Here is a 24,193-nt window from a genome sequence, read left to right on the forward strand (position 1 = left end):
ACTACCACCACCATGATACTACCACCACCATGACACCACCGCCATGATACTACATCCACCATGATACTACCACCACCATCACACCACCGCCATGATACTACCACCACCATGACACCACCACCATTTTTAAATGTTGGGATGATGTTCTTATTTTGAAATGCTGTGTTTGCTTTACACCAGACATAACGGGACCTGTGTCTTTCAAAAAGCGTAACTTTTAACTGTCCACGTTATCTCAAACTGCTCAATGTACTTTTTTGAAAATGTGAGACGAGCACTAACGTTTCCCTTAGCAGTAGTTTGCGCTTTGCAATTCTCCCATGTACTGCCCGCCTCAGGTCCTACCACAGCATTACTAATGGATTATGGTCAACACACTGACAAGGCCAGTCTTCTTTCTTCTGAGACATTCTTTGGTAGATTTACTTGGATGCTTTGGGTCATTGTCTTGTTGTAAGACCCATTTTCGACCCAGCATTAGCTCCTTGACCAATGGCCTTACATTCTGTTCAAGAATTTCCCTTAATGATGTACAATCGACCAGGTCAACAAGAGAAAATGCAGCTCCAGATCTTGACATTCCCACCACCATGCTTGGGATAAGTTTATTTTTGGTAGGTGTTGGGTTTTTGCCAAACATAACGGTTTTGATTGTGACCAAAATTGTACACTACCATTTGGACTACCATGAATGCCATATCGATTCAGTGTTCTTATTGTTGAAATAACCTGAGATTTACTAGCAGAGGTTATGTTTGGGTTAGTATTTACCTAATTATTATTTCTCTTACGGTTCTTAGGGATAGTTTGGAAGAGCGTCCACTTCTAGGCCAAGTTGCTGTCCTGTTGAATGCACTCCATTTGTAAATTTGCCGTACTGATGGAGCTCAAATCAAATGCATTTTCAAAATGCTCCCTGTCTCCTGCCCTGTTTTAAACTTAGGAGGAAATGAGGCCTTGGCCCACACCTGCGGAGTACCAGGCTTGAAAGACTCGTTGCTGTCCTTGTCCAAAGTCCTTCTGGTTGTGTTGCAGATCAAGACGATACCTGACGATTTCAGCTGCCACATGATTCTACTTACGTACTTGATTTAACCAATTAAACTAGAGGTTCGCTTATTTTTGCACCTACACAAATTCCTTTCCTCCTACTTGCATGATTTCCTCTAAATCAACATGAGTCATTTGTAACTATAAACCTGTTATTGCAGAATAAAAATGGTTGTTATTAAAGAAACATTTCACAGTGAACACAAAAAATATGTCATTGCACAAGCAGTTAACATACTTTCATCCAGTCCCGGGGACAGATGAGATGCATGTGTTGAAACGGAAAAAACATGCTGTCGGCTCACACGGACTTGCTTGATGCATGCAAAAAACAAGGACAAGGCATGCCCGTCGGAGTGTGTGATGCTCGTCATGGAGACAGATGGCCACAAATCCTTTCAACGCAGCAACACAGCATTGCAATTTTGTGTATAGGTATGTGTGTTGTTGTATTGTGTTTTAGGTATGGCATTTATTAGACTTTAATTAAATACAATGTGGGCCCTAAAAAACATTTTATATCTTTTGTTAGGTTATGTACATGGCCATAATTTCACACTTTACGTTTAAAAGCTGCTGAAATCACATTATAAATTATTATTAAATAGGTATATGTCATGTCATGTGTTTAAACATTTTTCCACTCATCATTGTAACAGACTGTCTGGGACATGTCCACACGTGTTGACAGTGACATAGCAGACTACATATCCCAAAACACTTTGTTCCGCGGGCAGGAAAAACGTCACAACGTATTTGACGCTAGAGCCTTCAGCTGGTGAGACTTCTTTCCTAAAAAGTGCAACGTTAGGTATGTTACCCAGTTATATTCGCCGGCATTGATCACTGTGCATTCGGTTTTAAACTTTTTAAACAAATAGCCTTTCAACACGGATACAAAACCACGCCAAGTGCATGAAGATTGAAACAGTCTTACATCGTAGTAGTTGCAACACAAGCCATCGCAGCTTCAGAGCGGGGTAGATGCAGGGAGGGAGGGAGTAAAAGAGGCAAAAGTCTTTGTGCTTCCCCTCCCCCTCATCAAAGCAAAGGGGGAAATGTCTCTTTCTAAAGCAGGTAAGAAATCGTTCACGTTTAATGCTCGCAATAGTATTAATCGTGCAACAAGACTAGATATCCAAATAAATGCATTACTGGAGGTCAGGGGTATGTATGTAATCATTGCATTATTCAAGTTTGTAGAAGATCGGTTGTTTCCTGCTTACTAGCCAGGATCTGCCCTGATGCAAAGTTGCTAGCTACCTAGCTAGCTACCTTGCTAACTTCAAGTGAGCTACAGTTACAAGTTGTCCATGGAATTTCTTTGTAACCTGGTGAAAATCCACACCATAGTAACATGCGCATTTTGCGTTTTTGGTTGTTTCGTGTCATTCTTGGAAATTGAAAGATTGTTATGAAGCGACTACAGTAGTTAGCTAGCTTACTTGGGCTGCAAGTTGCAACTGTTGCTAGTTAGCCAGCTAACGTTTATCTCAACTCGTATTGTCGATTACACCAAACGACCAAAGTGCGTAGCTGGCTAGCCACGCCGGTATCGATGTTATGAGCTAGCTTATTAGCTATGTAGCTTATGTAATTTTATGGGAACACATACCATGAACGCATTGTCAAGTCTGCCTCGGGACTTTTTCGTTTGATGGGAAAACATGAGTCATGTATTTCCTCCGATCCTTGGTCTAATATTAGCGCGCGCGTGTTCAGCGTCTCGGACCTATTGATGGCAAGATGCAGTCGTTTTTTATTTATGTCTTTTCCAAAGCAATGCCAGTAAATTCGTGACCTATCACACAGTTGCTTCATGTGTGTTATATGTTAAATAATTTATAGCTAGCCACGGGCAATTGTTTTGAATTTTTTTAAAAACCTAGTGGAAAAGCAAGGTCCTGCTCCCATGTTACGCATTAGTAGGTGATGATGATGATGATGTCAATTTACTTTTCATGGTCCCTGGGGGTGATATAATATTAGGCTATGGCAGTGGTTCCCAAAATCGGTCCCTGGGAGCCATAGCTGAGTAAACTGAACCCGGCTCCTCAGTGGAGGGTCCGTTATATTGTGGGAGGGCTGACTGCAGCCCCAACAGTCACATACATTTACTTTTTAATCAACGATTTAGACTATCGATATAAAGGAATAATTTTATGAAATTGAGAAGGTTATATTTACTCCATAAGATGTGAGAATCTACTTAAACTGGTAATTACTAGTGGGAGACCTGTAATCCCAGAGCCCAGACAACAGCCAAATGTGTATTTATGCATGTGTATAATATGTATGGGTATTTATGTATTAAATAAAAAGCTATATATGTATTGAACAAAAAACTATATTAAATACAAAGCTATATATTAGTTGTTTAATAACCATGATGATCATTTTCATTTGTTTGACCTTTTACTTCATAGACATTTCTCAAATTTTAAACAAAATTTTAAATGCATTCAACTGGTATTTATAACTTTACAACTATTAATTTCTACCTTCCCCCTTGGTTATGAGTTCAGCATTAGACATGTTGCAACGCAAAGCCATGGTATACCACAAACCCTGGAATTAATTATCGCTGTTGCAAACTGGCTACCAATCTATTTAAGACAGTAAACAAATAATACCAGGCCTATATTTAAGCAAAAATGCAAAAGGTTGTGTGGTAAATGGTCAGAATACCACTGCTCAAGGCTGTTCTCAGGCATGATGCAACGCATAGCCTGGAAACAGCCTTTAGCCATGGTATATTTGCAGTACCTCCAAGGTGCCTTATTACAAAGAAGAACCCTTAACCAATGCAATGTGTGTGGAGGTAGTTGCTGCACATTGGTGTTGGAGGAGGTTCCCCGCTTACATTGTAAAGCTCTATATATGCCCAATTAGTTTTATTCATTATAATAAAAATGGCGCACAGTTATTCTGTCATACCCATGGTATACAGCATCATATACCGTAGCTTTCTGCCAATCCGCATTCAGGGTTTGAATAACCTGGTTAATCGTGTCTAATGCCAATCAGCACACAACAACAAAGTTTATAATAAAAAAAATATATACTGTTAGGTCAATAAACAAGATGTAAGCCTCTGGGGGTCTCAAGGACTGACTTTGGAAAACATTTGGCTCCAACATCCTGCTTGCATTACCGGGGGTAGGAATGCATATTGTTTAAGTGCCATCCCCACGTTAACTGGCAATCTCTGTAGTCTGTTTCAGTGCATGTGTTGACTTGTCCTTCCAGTGACTTCTGCTGTCTTTCTTTGTTGACAGCCTGTAAGCAGTCGTACCTGCTACACATACACATACATAGCTGCTACACTGGTTTGCTATGCTCATGTTATTAGTGCTCACCTTCCTTTTGGGAGCAGCAAAAATCTGTGTTTGCTCTATTGTACAAGTGTAGTATGCACCCTGTTTTTTTTTTTTTTTGTATTGTGTAAATGCTTTTCTTGACCACTGTAGCCAGTTTCATTTTGTTTGAGGTGTTGGGTGGAGTAGGCCTGAGTGCTTCACAATGCAATTCCTTTTGTTTAAGAAGGTTTTGCTTTAAGACATTTTACAGCCAAGAATGCGCATTTAAAATGGTTTGTGTTTGCCCGCACGTGAAACGTACACTGCAATCTGAGAGATTTGTCCAATGGCGCAGTCACTAACCGACAACAATTTGTTTTAAAGCTTATATCTTGCAGATTGGAATATGCACATTTTCTTTTGATGTGTTCTTCTCTGGTGAGGCATTATAACACAATCAGTGGTATTATTATATTATTTTACCTGTCTGTCTTGGTTCTATGACAGTGGTTGTTTGTTCTATGTTGCAGTCTAATCTGATGTCTTTGGTACTAACACACCACTGCAATGTGGATTAGATTCTGGCATACTGCTTTTTAAGCATGCCCTCTCCTCTGCCTCCCACTCTGCCCTGTCAATAATATGCATACAATGACCCAAAATGTACCTTCAAATGTTTTAAATATTTCTTTATTACTTGTAGATCTTCATGTTTGTTTGCGTATAGAGTATGGATACTTGTTAAGCCCACCAAAATTAGGTTTGGCCTTCTAATATTCACTACACCAGGGCTATGGAGGGCTGAAACATTTGTCTTTATCCTCTACTAATAATATGGGATTATTTCCAACCTGAGATGCCAGGTGAAGGCAATCAGCTAGCATGTAGAACCAAAAAACAGAAGTGTTTCAGCCCTCCAGGACTGGATTTGAATAGCCCTGCACTACATCATAATTTCAAAACCAAGTGGAGGTAATTTCCGGATTAATTTCTCATGAATTTATTTACACACATTTTTCATCTCAGGTGAAGATATTTTATGAAATATGTAAAAGGTCTGCCCTGGGTATAATGGTTATGGTGTTCTAAATTAGCCACGAAGCTTAACTACAACAATGTGTCTAATAAGCAGGTGATTGCACTTATTCTGGTGAACTCTCTTTCTCCTCATGGCGTGTTTTCTTATGGTGTGTTTTCTCTTTGGGTTTGTCATGTATCCTAGTCATTATCTTTCTGCAGAAAACTTATGTTTTTCACTTCAATGTAAAGGGTCAGGCAGATATTGGCGCTTGGTTTGCACCCAGACTCGAGAGCAATTAGCCACTTTTTCCAATTAGCGATTGCCATGTTCACACAGTTTTGCATCAGTTTTGCGTACGCCCAACAAATACCCTCTTATTGCTCTCACTGACTTTAATTAGTGATTTCCTCTCCCGTTTTCTGATAGGCTCAGAACTGGTGGCTCTGAGCCAACGCTACTGTGCTGAGCTAAAGCAAACTAGGCCAGTCCAAACTGTATTCTGCTAGCTTGGTTTTCACTTTGTCTTTTTACTTTTTACTGCTCTAATTGTATTGGACTTCTGTCATCTTGTGGGATTTTGAAGATTTCAAAATATTCATCTTCATTTAGCAGACCGTATATAGTAGCATTATATCCAGAGCACCTGTCAGCGTGTAAAGTTAAGAGGGGTTATTTCCCTGTACATGGTCCTGAATCGCCTGTCACATCCTCCACAAACCGTCCACAGCTAGTGCTGTTTCTTACGTTAGTCCCGTCAATTACTTAATTTTACAACCCAACCTCCAGCTAATTGTTGTGTCTGGCTCAGGCCTACGTTGTGCAGTACAACATTATTAGGCTGTGTCTAGGTGTAGGAGGGGTTCAGGAGGCTATACCCAGTGACATCATGCCCACTGAAGTGTTTCACGGACTGGGCCTCCAGTCCCCACAGCCTGAGAATTTACCACGGTAGGCACCATCAACATGGGCTGGCTTCTGTAAAATGCCAATCCAACATTTTGTGAGCCAACACTATAGCAAAGCAGTCTTATGTGCCTGTAAAAATATTTGTGTAGGATGCACGCATTTCGAGGTCAAAGTACGTTAATACAATCTCACGCTGGGAACTGCATGAGAGATCGTAAAGGTGCTCCCATGCTGTTATGGGCACATGTGGTTTTTAAACCCATGGTTCTCCCTTTTCTCGCTTAGTTTTCACTTGAAAAATATCCAAAATAGTGACACGCCTGCTCTTGAACAAGTGGAATCTGATAGCCTTTGTAGGACCTAGTTGGCTTTTTTTGCAGCGCTTGTTATTTGGAACCCATTGACTAGTGAAGGGAGTACTACAGCTGGGTGGGGACGGACATGGAACTGTTCTGGTGAAATTGCCTTTCAGAATGTTTCTTGACTGAATGTTTTTATGCACCTCACTGTATGTACATCTTAGTCAGCTAATATATTATGATTGCCTTATAGTTTACCAACAAGGCAAATTAAATATATGTGAAACAACCTCTTACAGCCCTAATGTTAGTATTATTCTTTCGTTATTTATAATGCTGTAAAATGACTTTTTCTCCAGAATTTTGTTAAAATAAAATATTGCCTGAAAGCCACTGTACACTTTCAATATGTCATCCTATATAAAGAGAACTATAATCATTACCCCAGAAATAATTGATGGCCCTCAGGGAGATATTAAGACCGCCTCCTTAACATGCATTGTGGTTCCAACAATGTGTAACTACTATGTTTTCTTATTTGTTTTCTATTGTTTATGACTGAGATTTCAAACGATTAATTACTTTTCTGTAAATGCCCTCTAGACTGTACAAGACGTTAGGCCAACATCTTATCATTAACCCTTAGAGAATCCAGATTGTAATTCAAAACCTTATTAGTTAACGAAGGACACCCAATAACCAGGTATTGCCCATCTAAACCCACACGCATCGTCATGGGGCTTAGGGGGCCCCACCGTGCCGAAGCCCTTCTCATAAACATACTTCAAGGATCGCAGGTCTGAGCCTGTTGCCTAAGGCAACCCGTAATTCCAAACGTATTCATTGAACATTTAGCCTCATGGGCCTCAGGATCCCTAATCCAGGTACACGTTTCTGTCTCAGGTGACATGTGTGTTTTTGAAGGATAGGTGGCCTGGATGAAAAGTGGTTCGTTCTTCAACCACAGGTCTTGTCACAAAAAACTTGAACACTGCAGTCTCATGCCTGACATGCTTAGAGTTGTTGGATTTTTAATAGCACCCTTGTTGATTAGGCACAATGTAGCTGTCTGCTAGTCAAATATGTGAAGGCTGCCTGTCAAGGCACATTCAGCTGACAAATAGTGCCATGACAGCTATGCATTAAGCTCTGTATTTAGCTGTGTGTGTGTGTATGTGTATATATATATATATATATATATATAACATTAACAAATGGTTCCTACCATTCAGTTCTAGCTGGGACAAAGGATGTTTCATACTGTATTCATTTAGGCTATGTAGTTCATTTTAGGAAGGTGCTTTTTTTTTTAGCCTGCACAGAGGAAATGCACATCTATTTTTGCACTTTTGGATGCATGTGAGCATGATACACATCAGTGGATCTCCCCACAATGAATTGCATTGCTAAACTGGACATCTGCAGTTACCAGTCTGAACTGTAATGGTGGTATATGGTAATATCGATTTATATGTTGAATTTTAAAGGGTTATCAGTCTATGCTCTGTAGTACCCAGAACAGCATATCAAGCTTAAACACAACCTGAATGCTTTACATGAACCATTGGACAACACCCCACTGCATGTCATGATGAAGTTTAAATTTTTTTACACACTATCCGACTGAGACAGTGGCTCTCCAGGCCAACTTGTGGAAGTGCTTTCATTTCCTCCTTTCTGCCACAATGGCCTGTCTGGGTTAGGCGGAGACCGGGTGGGAATATCGTGGGGATGTTCGCAAAATAATCTGGGTTTTCTAGAAATGTGTGCTTCGGATGAGTCAGCATATGCTGATTATCTCTGAATTCTGGGTTTCCATGTGGGGATTTAATAACATTTGCTTTAGTTTTGTGTCCCTAGAGAGAACATCATGTCCAGATCCTTGCCTAGTACAGGACACACCCATGCCAACATGCATTTCAGTAGTCTCCTGTGGCACATTTTATGCTTGTTTCCTTCACAACGCATTATGTTGCAGACACAGTAGACAGATGAACTTGCCAGGACCTAGAGTTAGACAGATTAAACACATTTTGCTTTCATTTTAAGAGCTTAGTGATTATACCTGTTATCTTGCTGCTCTGCATCACAGGTTCCTTCTGTGTCATCCTAGAATGAATGCCCACCCCCCCCATATTCTACCCATGAATGTCTCCAATTGTTGGTTGTAAACCGTTTTTGTGAAGTCACTGCATTTTACATGCAGTGGTCTCCAGCCTATTGTCCAGTTGTGGGTATTCGTCTGATTTTTATTCACACGTGTACATCAGAGCTGTGGAATTGTGTGCTGTGCTGGTTGCGAAACAGCATAAGGTTAAAAAACCCAAAAGGATGGAGAATGACTTCATTGCTTTGTTTCCGCCAGTCTCTGGTTAAATAACATGTTACGCTGGGCAGTTTGTAACACTTGTTACATTGAGTCGAAATCCACCGCCCCCTCCAACCAGACCACCACATTGTAAATCCAAACCAAGCTTTCTCTGGTTTGGTTGATTCACACTGAAAATGGATAGCAATGATAATATTTTTCTGAAGGGAACTAAGCTATGCTAACCACCACTCTGTATCTCCCTCCTCTCCTAGTGAAGAAGAAGAACCCAGGCCTCAAGCTCTCCAAAGAGGTCTTTGAACAGCCCCCACCTGCAGCCGCAGCGTAAGGCTTCTTCTCTTTCGTTGGTTGGCTGGATCCTAGGTCTTTTTCTGGTCATGTGACTGTCAATCTCAGAAGGTTACTGTTGTCATGTTGATGTTGTTTAGATGTTTTGGCTAATTAACTTTTTGAGAGGGCTGATCATCTGGAAAACAGATGTCCCGCAAATTGTGTGCAGATGTTCTGCAAAATTAGTGTGTGCGTGAGCGAGCGTGTGTATGTACAGACGTATATATGCGCGAACGCAGACTCCACCAATCACAGCTCTACCTGTGGCCAACAAAGATCTGCTCCCGATGTCAAATACTACGTTGACCCCTGTGCCAATGATTTATTTTGGTTTAATTCCTGAAAAATTATGAAAGACACAACTGAGGCCTGAGATGTGGAAGTTGCATGGCAAAAGACGCTGACCATGTGGTTTTCTGGTCATATGTGAATGTTAAGGTCATCCATTTTAATAAAGATTTTACATTTAAACCATCTGAGGGGCTGTTTTTTGAGCAATTGGACCCCTGCACTAGTGATTATACTTGGAACCACTGGCTATTGGAGGACAGCGCATTTAAAAAAAAAAAAATAATATTCTAAATCTAGCTATATGGCAGAATGCCAAAGATTTTATGCTGATAGTTTTGCCCAATGCAACCTTTAGAATGTCTTGTTTGTGCCGTCTCTGCATTCCAACAGACAGACAGCGTCATAATATTCTTTGGAATGTTTTGTTCCCAGCACTTCAGAATATGACTAGGCTACCTCTGCATCTTCATGCTGATAACATTTGTTGAGGTTTCCAAGGGTGATGTGTTGCTTGTGAGAACCAGAAGTCCTCATGGGTATAAGGTGCATGATTTGCATAGTAGCCGGATATTTGCGGATTCTCACGCTGTAAAAGGCTATTAGGTTATTGTTGGATTGTTTAGGGCTATAATTATGGTATGGCATTAAGGATTTGTTGTACAAGTTTTTTTTTTCTTCTGGAAAATAGGATTTTTAAGGGGAATGCATTTTGGGAACTAGCAGGTCATCACAAGTGTGTAACAACAAACATGCAGAAAGTGATCTGGATCCTTAGCTTTGAGAATGAGGCTTTCACATGGCCGTGCAGGGGTGGGGCATTCTGTTTCCATAATGCATGGTATTAATCCCACACCCTATCCACTCTCTACAGACCCCCTCGAGACCTGGACTCGAAGGCCTGTGTTACCATTGGCGAGAAGGTACAGAATAGGATTTAATTTCGCTTGGGTACATTCTCCAGTTTCGATCAACTTTCTGGTTGTCACTTGGGCTGTATTCATTCAGGCACAAAAATAACCAAACCGAATGACACTAGTCATTCCAGTGAGAAACACAGGCGTACGCTGTTTGAAAAAGCGTTTTTTACTAATGTATCTACTGGTTGAATGATGGGAATGCCCGATATAGACTTCATCTACACACTGTTTCTTCCTCTGGCCAGAACTTTGTTGTGAAGGCAGATGACTTGGAACAGATTGGAGAGCTGGGTAGAGGAGCGTATGGCGTGGTGGACAAGATGAGACATGTGCCCAGTGGCGTTATCATGGCTGTCAAGGTAAGTGGAGATGTCTGCAGCTACCTCCAGCCAAATCTTACCTTGTGTGTTTTAATTACATTTAACATTTAGTTGTCCCTTTAAAACCGCATTCTCTTTTAAATAACTCTGAGCCAATGAATAGATTACATCAATAATTTGTCTGAATTGTCTGAGTTCATGATTAGATATTTAACTCCAACATAGAGCTGAAGATGCAAGTTAGAGTACTTTTTAATTTGCTGTATTTTAAATAACTGAAACAGCTATCCAAATACTGTTTAACATTTTTTGGCACTGCTATGTGTGATGTATATTGCCTGGGCTCATAAAAATTGCATTCCTAGAACAGATTTGTGTTCAAGTGTGTATTCTTCAATGGGTGGACAGGCGGCCATAGTGACGGTATACTAGACCAGCCACAGATCTCAATCTTAGGGGTGAACATAATCTGGCCACCAGATATCTGGTCCCAAATGTAAATTTGACCTCTGTGCAGATGATGTATTTTGTTTTAATTTCTGAATAATCATGATGAAAAAAACACTGATGCCAGAGAGAAACACACAATTTAAAACTGTAGAATATGTGAAAGAGTTAAACAACCATATGGTTTGTTGGTCAGTGCAAGTGTAATACTATATGGTATATTTTAATTGCATTGGGAAATTCCTTCCAAATGACCCTTGACAAATTCATGAAACGCACGCAATGCATGATGCTTATTCATTTGTTAATCTGTCTTTGTGCTCCAATGACTTACATTCTCTGGTCTGTGCTTTAGCTATGTTTACATATACGATGGGTCAGCAGACTACTGCTTAAGATCATTTGGCCAATATGGAGAAAAGAGAATCAGCAGTAAGCTGTACTTTGTTGATGGCATTTTAGTGATTGTCTAACTGCAGCTGACCCTGATGGTGTGCGCTTCCCCACCCAGAGAATCCGGGCCACTGTGAACACCCAGGAGCAGAAGAGACTGCTGATGGACCTGGACATCTCCATGAGAACTGTGGACTGTTTCTTCACTGTCACCTTCTATGGCGCTCTGTTCAGAGAGGTCAGCGCTCAGCACCACGCCTTCAAAATGTAGCGAAGTAGAATTTACTTTCTTACATAAATGACTTTAGTAACGGATACATAACATTACCTTATGTATGAATCAAACTTTATTCAAAGCTTTAAAAAGGGATTAATGAAAGTATGTACACAAATGATATGGAAATGTTTGAATAAGGTTAATATAATACTAAAAGAAGAGGTAAATCATAATTGAAACTAAATATGACTCTAATATTACTCTTCTTACTAAGAATGCGCCAATTAGAAAATGATTGGTCTGTACCAAGCAGATTTTCATATACCACAAGCTGCCAATGACAATACCAATGTTTTTGACATTTCTGTACCTTTGTACCCTGAACAAATTAAGACACGTTGCTTCTGATCAGAGTTGGGGAGTAGTGGATAACAAAAAAATCAGTTAAATTACCAACTAAAATTTTGTAATTGGATTACAGATTATTTTGAAAATATTTCATTATTTCTTGGATGACTTCAATTGAAAAATAATAGGTGCGTTAAATAATAAACACGTTGCATGTTTTATATTTTTGTTTAATGTTTTGAAAGCATTGTTATTTAAACCAAAATAACAATTGCGTGGCTTCATTTGTGCATGTGGTCATGTGGGGAAAGGTGAGCGTGCATAACCAGCTTAGTGACCGATGAAGCACTTTCTGGTTGGTTTTGGTTTGTTGGATGGCTAGTGTGAAACAGGGTATATCTGCGATAACAATACCCGACCAATATAAAATGTGATTTAGTTATCTACCATCTTTCTCAGAACAATAATAGGCAATAGGCCTACCGGGTGTTATATCTTTTTAAAAAGCACTCTGCCAAAGGATGATGATTTGCATTTCAATGCAGTCACCTCAACTCCGTCCATGCAGGTAGGCCAGGTGAATCTGCTTGCTTTGCATCTCAGATAATTGCGTTCATTGGTTTTTATTAGCTGCTGATGACATTGACTTTAAGCTAAGAGTGCAGGTAATTCCGTTCAGCAATTCAGTTTTTGGCCAGCTTGATTGATTGATCCTGCAAAAGTTGTTCAATTGGTTATAGGTTATTCCTATTTGTTTTCTAATGCCTCTTAATATGAAAGTAATCTAAAAGTAATCAATTTACTGACTGAGTGATCAAAAAGTTACATTGGACAGGTAACTTGTAACTTATGGATTTGATTTAAAAAGTAACCTGCCCCACCCTGCTTCTGATGATACTTCTAATTTCAAAGAATGCGAATCAATCAAAGTACTTTCTGGATATTTTACCATAATTCCCTGTTTATAACCCGCACCTTGTATAAACCGTACCATTAATTTTATAGTTTTGTGTGTATACAAACCTGAGTATTAACCACACCCATATATAAACCGCCTGGAGAATTGTGACTTGTACATGCATTGTACATTAATATTAAACATCTGGGCGCTACCAAAAATTAATTTGCTTAAGAATAAAATGTTTTTAAAAACCCTGTAACGCCAATTGTACCATATTTGCTACATGAGTTTCTGAGACCTCTACGTCATCAAGCAGTCATCTGTGAAAAAGTTTGCTTGTAAAAATGTAATTGTTTTCAAAATGTTAACTTGTGTTTTAGCAATGCCCATGTATAATTGCAGTGGTTGAAAACATATTCAATATTCAATCATGTATAAGCTGCAGTTTTTAAATGGGGAATTACAGTAATAATAAAAGACTCACAAAAATAAGTCTGATAATGAATAGAAAATGTTTCAGTTATATGATAATGAATACACATTCTCATTCTGTGATAATACATTATATGTTGTGCAATAAGGTATTTGATGTCAAAACTGCAACAGAAAAACTAACAGTAAAACAATAGGGCACACAATAAAATATACAGTATATTATACAAGGGGCTGAATGTGAAGCAGTTGATTGCCAGCAGATATATTGGTGCATACCTAGCGTTGGTTATGTAAATATGTTCCCACAACTGTCTGTCAGTTTGGATAGCCTCTTTGAAAGAGCAAGCCGGTCTGTATAATAGATAGGCTAAATTATTTTTGTACTGAAGGATCGTAGTTTGAAATAGGTTGGTGGTTTTGCTATTTGATAGATCTACTTGTTTTACTAACATCTCAATATAAACCTTGGAATTCATTAGGCATACATGCTTTTTCATTGCTGATTATTGCATTTAAGATTTTCTAATACTTCATTATTATTATTCAAAGCTGATAGTTGTCGAAAGTAATTTAAGGGCCTCTGGAAAACTGAAGTGTGTGATATCTATTTAATCAAACATAGTGGATGGGATTACTATGCCTACCAAATTAATACAAATAAAATTGTTCTACAGCAAGTGTCTGTGACACTTAATCTAATGGGAAGTAAAAGGCCATGAAAGCAACCAAGCCACGTAATTGGCTAGTAACTCTATAAAACGGCTTGTCTCATTAGTAATTTACCACTTAGGCTACATCAGTAGTTAACTGTAGCTGGAGCGGCTAACGCTGGCTAGCTAACAAAGAATAATACCACTTTAGATTTGTAGTCTTTTTGTCTCAGTCCCAGCTTTTTTGAAATGTGTTGCTGGTATAAAATTCATAATGGGCATGAATTTTTCCAAAAGCAATAAAATATCCCAGTTTCTTTGTGCAATTGTCCATAAAATATACAGTGAGGAGAAAATACTATTTGATCCCCTGCTGATTTTGCCCACTGACAAAGAAATGAGCAGTCTATAATTTTAATGGTAGGTTTATTTGAACAGTGAGAGACAGAATAACAAAAAAATCCAGAAAAACGCATGTCTCAAATGTTATAAATTGAGTTGCATTCTTTTTTGAGTTCCTCACTCGTAACCTTCCTTTTCGACTTTTTTGGAAAGGAAAGAAAAAGGTGCAGTGGTCTCTTAATTTTTTCAGGTACTGTATAACATCCTGCCTTTCAATGATGCCCATTAGTTTGGATAATGTGATGAACTGGGTCACCATGTGTTACTGAACCTTGGCCAAAAGTCCATCAAGGGTCTCCATGGCAAATATATTCCTTGAGGGAAGTTGGACTTCTGAACCTCTTTTCAAGGTTATGCATTAAACAGGGTTAGCGAAGTGAGCTAGTGAATGTGGCTAGGCTCAATAGCACCACGGATTGGTTGTTTGGAGAAGGTTTGCAGTCCTTTGGTCGGTGCGTGTTTCAGAACATATCTACCAAGTATTATTATAATATGATCATGCATGTTGGTGTTGGGTGCCTGCCTGTGCAAAACCATGCCCCAAACACGTTCATTGGTCAATAGAGGCCATAATTTCGACCGACTTATCTGGATTACTTTGCGTTGCAAGAGTTTGGTCCATAGATGCCAAATACCTAAGTATGTGAAGATTGGAGATTTATTACATTAGGAGTAGCCTTTGAAGCGTTTTTCACACCATCCAAAATGCAGACTATCCAATTTGGCGGATGTTATGGGTCCCATTGGCAAAAAGGTTCACTGTGATTAGTTTGACCTATGTACCAACTTTCAAGACTCTGGGTCAAATGAGGTGGCGGTGGTGAGCTTCCAAAGTCGGCCACTGTGGAGGCTTATTACAGTGCCACCATGAGATCGATTTGCATGGCATTCCATTTGAAGCTTTGACTCCTGGCCGTGTACAAGAATGTACATTTTAGACCTGTTGCACCATTTTATCTCAAGGGAAAACGCCCAATGCTAGCCATGACAGTAGGGTTTCATCAGTGAACTGCTGAATCCCTAATTATACATTCACTCAAGCATGACTCAATTTGGATTAAAGTGTCTGCAAAATGGCACATTGTGTAACATAATGCGTCAATCTGTCCTTCACACTGATATTATCTGCACTGTTTGGACTATACTTGACATGTGAAAAGAAGTATGCTGGGAGCACATCTTTAGGCTGGCTTTCCCTAAATCGCTTGCATTGCATTTTCAAAGTAACATTTGAGGACTAGAGGACCTGTGTTTTTCATGCCCTTGTTGACTGTTTCTGCAATGCCAGGGTGATGTATGGATCTGTATGGAGCTGATGGACACGTCTCTGGATAAGTTCTACAAGCAGGTCATAGAGAAAGGCATGACCATACCTGAGGATATTCTGGGGAAGATCACTGTAGCGGTGAGTGGAAACCTCAGTCCTGTTCTTTAGGGCATACATTTCTAAAATGTTTGAAGATAAATCTCAGGTCAAGGTGGCAGCTAGACAGATTACTGTATTAATTATTATAGCTACAATATAACAGGACAATGACCTCTGTGCAGATGATGTATTTTGTTTTAATTTCTGAATGATCATGATGAAAGATACCACTGATGCCAGAGAAACAAGAAATAAATCAGGGAAATTGTGGAAAACAGGAGTTGATGTATGATGCTGTGTAAATCCCAGACATGCATCTGCTCCTGTACTCTAAGGTCATTTGGATAGATGTCCATAGAATTAAGTTTAACAGCTTCTCTCTGTTCTCTCTTACATTCTTTCTGTCTGACACGCATTCTCACACACTGTATCTTTCTCTGTAGATCGTCAAGGCATTGGAGCATCTGCATAACAAGCTTTCAGTGATACACAGAGGTAAATGAAGGACAGACAGTCTCAGACTAGTTCAGAAAGCCACAGCCTTTATTCAGGGTCAGGCACTTTTTCTCGTCACCCAGCCACCTCTATTATAGCCTGGGTGCCATTTGTTTCCAAGCTCCTTCCAACTCTTTATAACATTGTCATGCCATTTTTAGCTTGACCATAACAATAGAGTAGGCACAATGACAAACAGATCTGATTCCAGGCAACCTCTGTTACCTATGCTGATTTGGGCCTGGGTCTCCTAATATTAGTGTACCTGATGCTTACAAGTGCTTTAACAGTACAAACTAAAGCAACTTACTGTAATGCTTACCCTATGTCAGAAAGCAGCCGTTCATATAGTGTTGAAATATTGATCGCGTACCTGTTTGTCATTCAATTATTTATTACAGCATTCGATAGACTCTCGTTCATGTTACATACTCAATCTTACAAGCAAGATCTCAGAGACTTCAGGTTGTACCTCTACTTTATAGACATCGCAGTCCAGAATACACAACACAGTGCTGTGAGCCCGTTCGCTAATTGCTGTTGTGCTTTGACTGAATGTGACTTCCTGTGTACTGATAAACTGATGTTCGGTTGTAATCTAAACATCACCAGCATACATTCATACAATTCCACACCTGTTAATGTAAAGACCGTTTAAATGCTCAGAATCTGAATTTGGCACATCGCACACTTACAATGTATCCATACTGTTTTGACACTTACCATTAGCAAAGTGGAATTTGGTTGAAATCTGCCTTTATCATGAACTATATTTAAAAAAATATATATTGTTTGTTTTGGTTCAGTAATTTTGCCTTTAATTTGAAGCATTGTTTTGCTAAAACTTGAGGAACTTTGTATTTTACTTCGCTGCCTACTTATCAGTGTTCACAGAGACGGCCGATAAACACCTTGATTCCATGTTAGTCTGTGATTTTCTGCGTATTAAGTTAGGTACTTTTTATTTACCATGTTCTGTGAGTGGACTGAGGCTGTTACTAAAGAACAATAACATTTTCCATTGCGTCTGTATTAACGTTGGCCTTGGGACAGAGGTCGGAGATTGTAAGAAAGCTCCTACTGAAGTGCTAATGGTGTGCTAAGTGGCCGCTTTGCAGCCTAATCGTTAGGGGTTCACATCGCGGCATACCGACGATGCCTGAGGGGGCAGCGCAGCCGGGCCGGACTTGATGACTATTCTGCCGTCCTTCACATGCTGTGGAATGGCCAGGAGACAAGGCTATCAATGAGAATGGGACGTCACCATGTTGGGATGGGGGGGTATGTTAAAATAAAAACTGGGCCCTGAAATGTCCTTTTGTTTATCTGCAGATGTGAAACCGTCCAACGTGCTTATTAACACACAGGGCCAGGTGAAGATGTGTGACTTTGGCATCAGCGGCCAGTTGGTGGACTCCGTGGCCAAAACCTTGGATGCTGGCTGCAAGCCCTACATGGCGGTGAGTAGGAATGGGTAGAGGAAAATGCAACTGGTAAAATATCCCTAATTTTGTGCCAAATGCACGCAACTCTGATCTGGTTTTTACCGCCCTGTCAGAGTTAAATGGGATTGAGTTAAGGAGGTGCTTTTTGTGTTGACGTGATTGTCTTTATCGCGTTACTGTCTGCCCTTTATCGCGTTACTGTCTGCCCTTTATCGCGTTACTGTCTGCCCTTTATCGCGTTACTGTCTGCCCTTTATCGCGTTACTGTCTGCCCTTTATCGCGTTACTGTCTGCCCTTTATCGCGTTACTGTCTGCCCTTTATCGCGTTACTGTCTGCCCTTTATCGCGTTACTGTCTGCCCTTTATCGCGTTACTGTCTGCCCTTTATCGCGTTACTGTCTGCCCTTTATCAGTTTAGTGTCGTTATAAAACACTGATGATAACCTCTTAATTCCCTGCTTTTCAGCCAGAACGGATAAACCCTGACCTCAATCAAAAAGGCTACAGTGTGAAGTCAGACATCTGGAGTCTAGGAATCACAATGGTAAGTAAGCAGTTGTGATTTAGACCAGAATGTACTTGAAAGGTGTGTGTATATAATTAATTTATTTTTGTAAAGAGGAGTTTGGTCTAAATGACTCAACAACATTAAAGGAGTTCTTGGAGCTTTGGCCACTGGTTGTAAAAGTGGCCTTGTCAAGCCAAACCTTGTTCCTGAAAATGTCCTGTAAAGTCAAGTTAGTTATTTTTGCTGAAGATTCGAGTTATATGAAAATTTGAAGGTGAATATGCGGCAAAGGTGTTCACACTGTCACCATCTGACGTTTCAAGATGTATATGTTTTAGCAATCAAGAAAAGCAGCACCTTTAGAGCATAAGTATTGGGACAATTCAACTTAAGTATAAAAGCGTATATTTAATCGCATATCCCTTCCATGCAACAACAGCTGTGAGTCTGCGACCCACCGACATTACCTCACCTCTCTCTGTAATGGGTACTATCAGTGGTGGCCTCAGTGGAGAACCCTCCTTTTGTCTGTGCTGATGTGCAACATATCATCAAAACCGCTTGCTTTTTAGTCCTATCAAAAAATGTATTTGCGGAAGTCCCACACTGCATCTTTAAAAGTTTTTAAGGGCAAGAGTTACTTTATTTCATGAATGTTAGCTGGCTAGCTTGTTGGTTGCCCTTGGAGAAATAACCTAATTTCCTAGAAGGTAGATTGAGATTGCTTAGATCCACCCAAACAGATGTTATTTTATCATTCAAATGTTTTTGCTGCGTGTGACTTACACAACTCATCTTCAAAATGATGATAATGCAGCATTGTGTTTTGTTGTTAAATGATGATAATGCAGCATTGTGTTGTTGTTAAATGATGATAATGCAGCATTGTGTTGTTGTTAAATGATGATAATGCAGCATTGTGTTGTTAAATGATGATAATGCAGCATTGTGTTGTTGTTAAATGATGATAATGCAGCATTGTGTTGTTGTTAAATGATGATAATGCAGCATTGTGTTTTGTTGTTAAATGCTCTGTAGTTCAGAGTTGTGCTCTTGCCTGCCTCTCTGCGGTTAAACACCTGTCTTTCTGGCGGTCTCTTCTCCAGATCGAGCTGGCCATCCTGAAGTTCCCGTACGAGTCGTGGGGCACGCCCTTCCAGCAGCTTAAGCAGGTAGTGGACGAGCCCTCCCCACAGCTTCCCTCGGACCGCTTCTCCCCAGAGTTTGTGGACTTCAGTTCCCAATGGTGAGCCCCAACTCTCTCTCTGCTGTGGGTCCCTATAGAACCCTAGTTTGTATTTCGTGCACTACTATGGAAGGGCCCTATTAATGCACTGGTAATAAACTATGTATCGAGTAGGGTGTCATTCTGGTCACCTGTAGTGGCCTAAATGGTGACACTCTTTGTGGTCCTGCTGATGAGGTAGTTAAACCAAGTGCCACTAAGGGGCACTGCCCTGAACTCCTGGGGCTCCCTGCACTGGTTTTAAATGTTTGCAGCCTGGGCTTCTCCTGACAGCTACATCAAAGAAAGGTTGGCCAGACTGATTTTGGGAACTTCCTGGTTAAATAGGGGGTACACAACTTAATGATGTTTCCAGTTACCTCAGACCTGATGTACTGACCTAGAAGAAAATAAGTCCACTTAAATCTTTCTTTTTTTTCTTTCCTTCCTTGTTAGTGTGACCTGCTTTCAGGTCTGAGTCTAGGTATCCTGATTTTGCCATCGTCCTCTCCAGGAAACCTGGGAGCCTGTGTAGCATTACCAGAATGTCACTAAATCATTGGTTTAACTGCCATGTTTTTATGGCGTGTGGTGTTTGTGGAGAACTCTTATTGGAAATGATCTGGTATTGATGTCTTTTTGAATCTCCGCTCTGTTTTTGTTCTTCCCTTTGCAGCTTAAGAAAGAAGCCCAATGAGAGACCCGCCTACACAGAATTAATGGTTGGTTTAAAAATCCTTATAAACATGCGTTCTAATTAATAACCCATAAAATCCTTGTAAACCCCTGGGCTTGAAATTGAAAGCAACTGTTTTTGTTTATATTTGCCAATTCATTTGGGGCACGGAAAGGCTTCCTTTGTCATGTGTCCACCAGAGGACAGGCTTACCCAAGTCACCAATTGAATCCGTGACAGTGACGGACCAGTTCTGTTTTTAAACCTTGTTTAACTGTATACTTTGTTGGTCTACTCCTAGTTAAGTCTCAGTTTTTCTCCCCCACTTTCTACAGCAACACCCTTTTTTCACCATACATGACTCCAAAGACACAGACGTAGCCAGCTTTGTCAAGGACATCCTTGCAGACTGACACGCTCCTCCTCCCCTGGGGTAGGGGGTAGGCGGGACTTCTCCATCCATCCACCCATCCCAGGGCTTTCAGAAAGCTCACTGGAAAACGATCCGCCACACAGCACCAACTCCCTGTCCACCTACCTACCACGCAACAGAGCGGGGGACCCCCAAGAAAACCGAAGCCACGCAAGAATTCTTGGAATACATGCTCCAGATATCGATTGTTGTCCAGCCCAACTGGATAGCGGGGTCACCTCGCCCAAGGGTCAGACAAACTATCTTTCCTAGGTCCCTGTAATACCTGTTCCTCTGAATATCTCTAACTCCTACAAACTGAAATGAATCAAACTCCCGGCTGTACCAGTTTTCTGAACGGACCGTATCTGTCAGAAGCAAGTAAATCTCTTGTCATCATACCTACTGTGTTCCTTACTCAGCATTACTTACACAAAGTGAAAAAAAATCAGTCTAACGTGCCTGTATATTGAATTGAAAATATATATTTGCATTTGTGTTTCTCATACAGTGTTTGATACTATATATTTGCAGCAAGTTTGAATTGGCAAAGGAGTGGCTTTACTTTTTTTTTATCGTATTATGAGGTGAGTTTCCTGTCTCGCCCTCTGGCGATTGGTCAGTGACGCCTACCTGCACCCTCTTGTCAAGCCCCTCCCCCTTCACTTCAGAACCACCAGCTCTGTCCCTTTTGAAGAGTGCATTGTTATATAGAGTGAATTTTGGGAAATAATTACCCACTAGCCACTCTATATAACATCTATTTTCCAGACCCCCTCTGAGCCATTTAAGATGTCTACTTTATGAATTATTACTATTTTTTTTTTCTGGATGTGGTTTGGGGCTACTGTTTGACCCGTTTTACTATATTTTTTGTTGCTTTACTTTTCCCAAGTGTGGGGCAGAACAGCAGTATATCAGTATCGTGTTTTGTCTGAAGCACTTACGTCAAAAGCAAGGTCTGCTACAACACCTCATTGCCTTACATGTTAGGGAAATAATTTATGTGTTGAAGATGTAAATACTGTTTTGGACACTTTTTTTGGGTTGGGGGGGGCAACGTCAAGTGATGTGGCGGCAGACTCCTCCCCCCACCCCCCCACCCCCAGTGTGTCCTGCATTATACGACGGATGGATGTGTCCTCGTACGTTAGTTTTAACGCGGTGCGTGTGTGAGGGACACCCACGGCCTGCTGACTTCTGTGCACTCCTCCTCTCCGTCTGGAGGGGCGAGGTTTCGGTGTTCTGCTGTGAGCCAGCAGGGTGTGTTCCCCCACAACGTAGCCTCCCCATGGGCCGGGGGGAGGTCTCCGCTCTGCACAGAAAGGAAACGACGCGGAACTACCTGGACGTGTTTCCCATGAATGCTCGTGTTTGCTGAACGCTTCTGTTTGCTCCAACGCTTTTCTGTTGCATGCCGCCCCCACGAAACGCGACCCTTTACGGTGGAAGACGACGCCTGCGTGAGACATGCCGGGTTGTGAATTGTTAGCTGCCGTCAAGTCTCAGGTCAGAGTTCTGAGGCTCTCCGGGGTCCCGATTTTGGATTGGTGTGAGCGATATGGCCAGGTGAATCCATACGCGTGTTGTTTCAACATATCCCGCCCTACTTTCCCCGGAGTGCCCTCAGTAAATAGGACGGGTCGCTGTTGATTTGGAACTAGGACCTTGGGTCTGTGAGGAATGCGAGAGCCCCGCCATGTGGTGTTGGCACTTGCCCTTAGTGTTTTTAGGGACTTTCTGAAGTGGTGCCCCTTTCACCATCCCTTGTATTCGGGCCACAGGGGCCTGTTTTAAAATGCAGCCTTGAACTGTGATCCCGTCACCGCCGTCTGCCTCCCTGGCGCTCACTGTAGTGGGCCTCCCTGGCGCTCACTGTAGTGGGCCTCCCTGGCGCTCACTGTAGTGGGCCTCCCTGGCGCTCACTGTAGTGGGCCTCCCTGGCGCTCACTGTAGTGGGCCTCCCTGGCGCTCACTGTAGTGGGCCTCCCTGGCGCTCACTGTAGTGGGCCTCCCTGGCGCTCACTGTAGTGGGCCTCCCTGGCGCTCACTGTAGTGGGCCTCCCTGGCGCTCACTGTAGTGGGCCTCCCTGGCGCTCACTGTAGTGGGCCTCCCTGGCGCTCACTGTAGTGGGCCTCCCTGGCGCTCACTGTAGTGGGCCTCCCTGGCGCTCACTGTAGTGGGCCTCTTAAGTCAGCGATTGGTGATTGATCAGTATTTATGACGTGCAAGATTTGTACTTTTTTAATTTTCTTTCTTGTCTGCCGTCATAGAAGCGGGCCACTGTAATCCTCGGAATAGTTCCGTTCCACTTTTTGTTTCTTTGTTCTAAAAGCGAAGTAGAACAGCGAGCGATGCACTTAAGGAATGTAGGTGCTGGGTTTGACGGATCCGCAGTATATCGGTGAAGGTTCCGTGTGGGTCATTTATGCAGTTTGATTGGTGTACGGAGCAGGAAGTGGAACGGGACTATTCCCGATAGGCCAAAGAGGCCCCTTTCTAGAAGCCACTGATTCCATATCTGTTAAGAGTGCGGCTTAAACTGACGCTCTACCTCTCACTCATTCACTCTACTAGCCACCAGGTCAATTGGGTGGTGTTGACAAACTTGAACTGTGGGATGACATAATAAAGGCTTTATTCTTAAATAAAACGGTTTCTCCTTGTGAATTGCTGTTATTGCATCCAAGTTGTTACCCCCCCCCCCCCTCAATACTGACTGCAATTCTTAACGTAGAGACAGAAAAAGATCATAGGACAAATGCTCGTAGACGTTATTACGTTTCTTTTTTTCTTTACCGACAAGCATGATCAGAAGTTCATGCTTAAACATACAGGAAATGCTAAGTGACATATGGGCTCTGTACTGGAGCGATGTTGAAACACATGTATCTTGCCCTATCCTGTTAGACTTGTCATGGTGAGACCTTAATAAAGCCTCCCTAGGTGTTTTGTCACTAACAAGTTCCGCTTCAGTTTATTTCTGAAGACACTCCTCTTGATAGAGTTTGGAGCGACCCGTAAAATAAATAAAGCATGGCCCCAACGTCACTTTTCTGTATCCTCCTTTGCCTCACCTGAAAACACGGCGGTTCGGGAATGACCTGTGATTTCAGTCATGATCCTGAGAGGGTAATGAGGTTCCCTAACAGCCAACCATTCACCATTCTATTACATGTATTTGTTTACTTATGATGTCGCCACTGCGGGTACATTGTAATATTGAAGCGGTATATGTCGTTGTTAGCTAAACATCTTAATGGCCGCAGAAAGAGCTGGGAAAGCGCTCTCTGCAACTATTTATTTTAGACCCTTCGGAAAAGAAACACATTCATGAGGACTATTACATGGTTCTTCTTTTAGTGCCCTGCTATGAATGTAACGCCGGAGGCCAACACAGGATCACTTCACTTGAGCGGTCTAGTGCCAACCACTCGGCTCTGTGTCAGTCAAAAGCCCCCCATCTAGTCATGTCACAATGGTGCAGCTCAGTGCCAGGAGTTATAGTG

The 24,193-nt window shown here is 41.4% G+C and overlaps 1 protein-coding gene across 1 annotated transcript; it reads left to right on the forward strand.

The window, feature by feature from the left end:
• The first annotated feature begins 1,785 nt into the window (after positions 1-1,785).
• On the forward strand, positions 1,786-23,354 carry LOC105031287 (dual specificity mitogen-activated protein kinase kinase 6). The gene is made up of 12 exons (XM_010905623.5): positions 1,786-2,127; positions 9,159-9,228; positions 10,397-10,445; positions 10,688-10,801; positions 11,721-11,840; positions 15,844-15,960; positions 16,365-16,416; positions 17,749-17,876; positions 18,329-18,406; positions 19,477-19,616; positions 20,272-20,317; positions 20,607-23,354. Exons 1-12 carry the CDS (start codon positions 2,109-2,111, stop codon positions 20,682-20,684), a joined length of 1,011 nt encoding a protein of 336 aa, XP_010903925.1. The 5' UTR covers positions 1,786-2,108; the 3' UTR covers positions 20,685-23,354.
• Positions 23,355-24,193: the final 839 nt, after the last annotated feature.

Source organism: Esox lucius, chromosome 11, assembly GCF_011004845.1.
Source record: "Esox lucius isolate fEsoLuc1 chromosome 11, fEsoLuc1.pri, whole genome shotgun sequence".
In the NCBI taxonomy this organism is placed as follows: domain Eukaryota; kingdom Metazoa; phylum Chordata; class Actinopteri; order Esociformes; family Esocidae; genus Esox; species Esox lucius.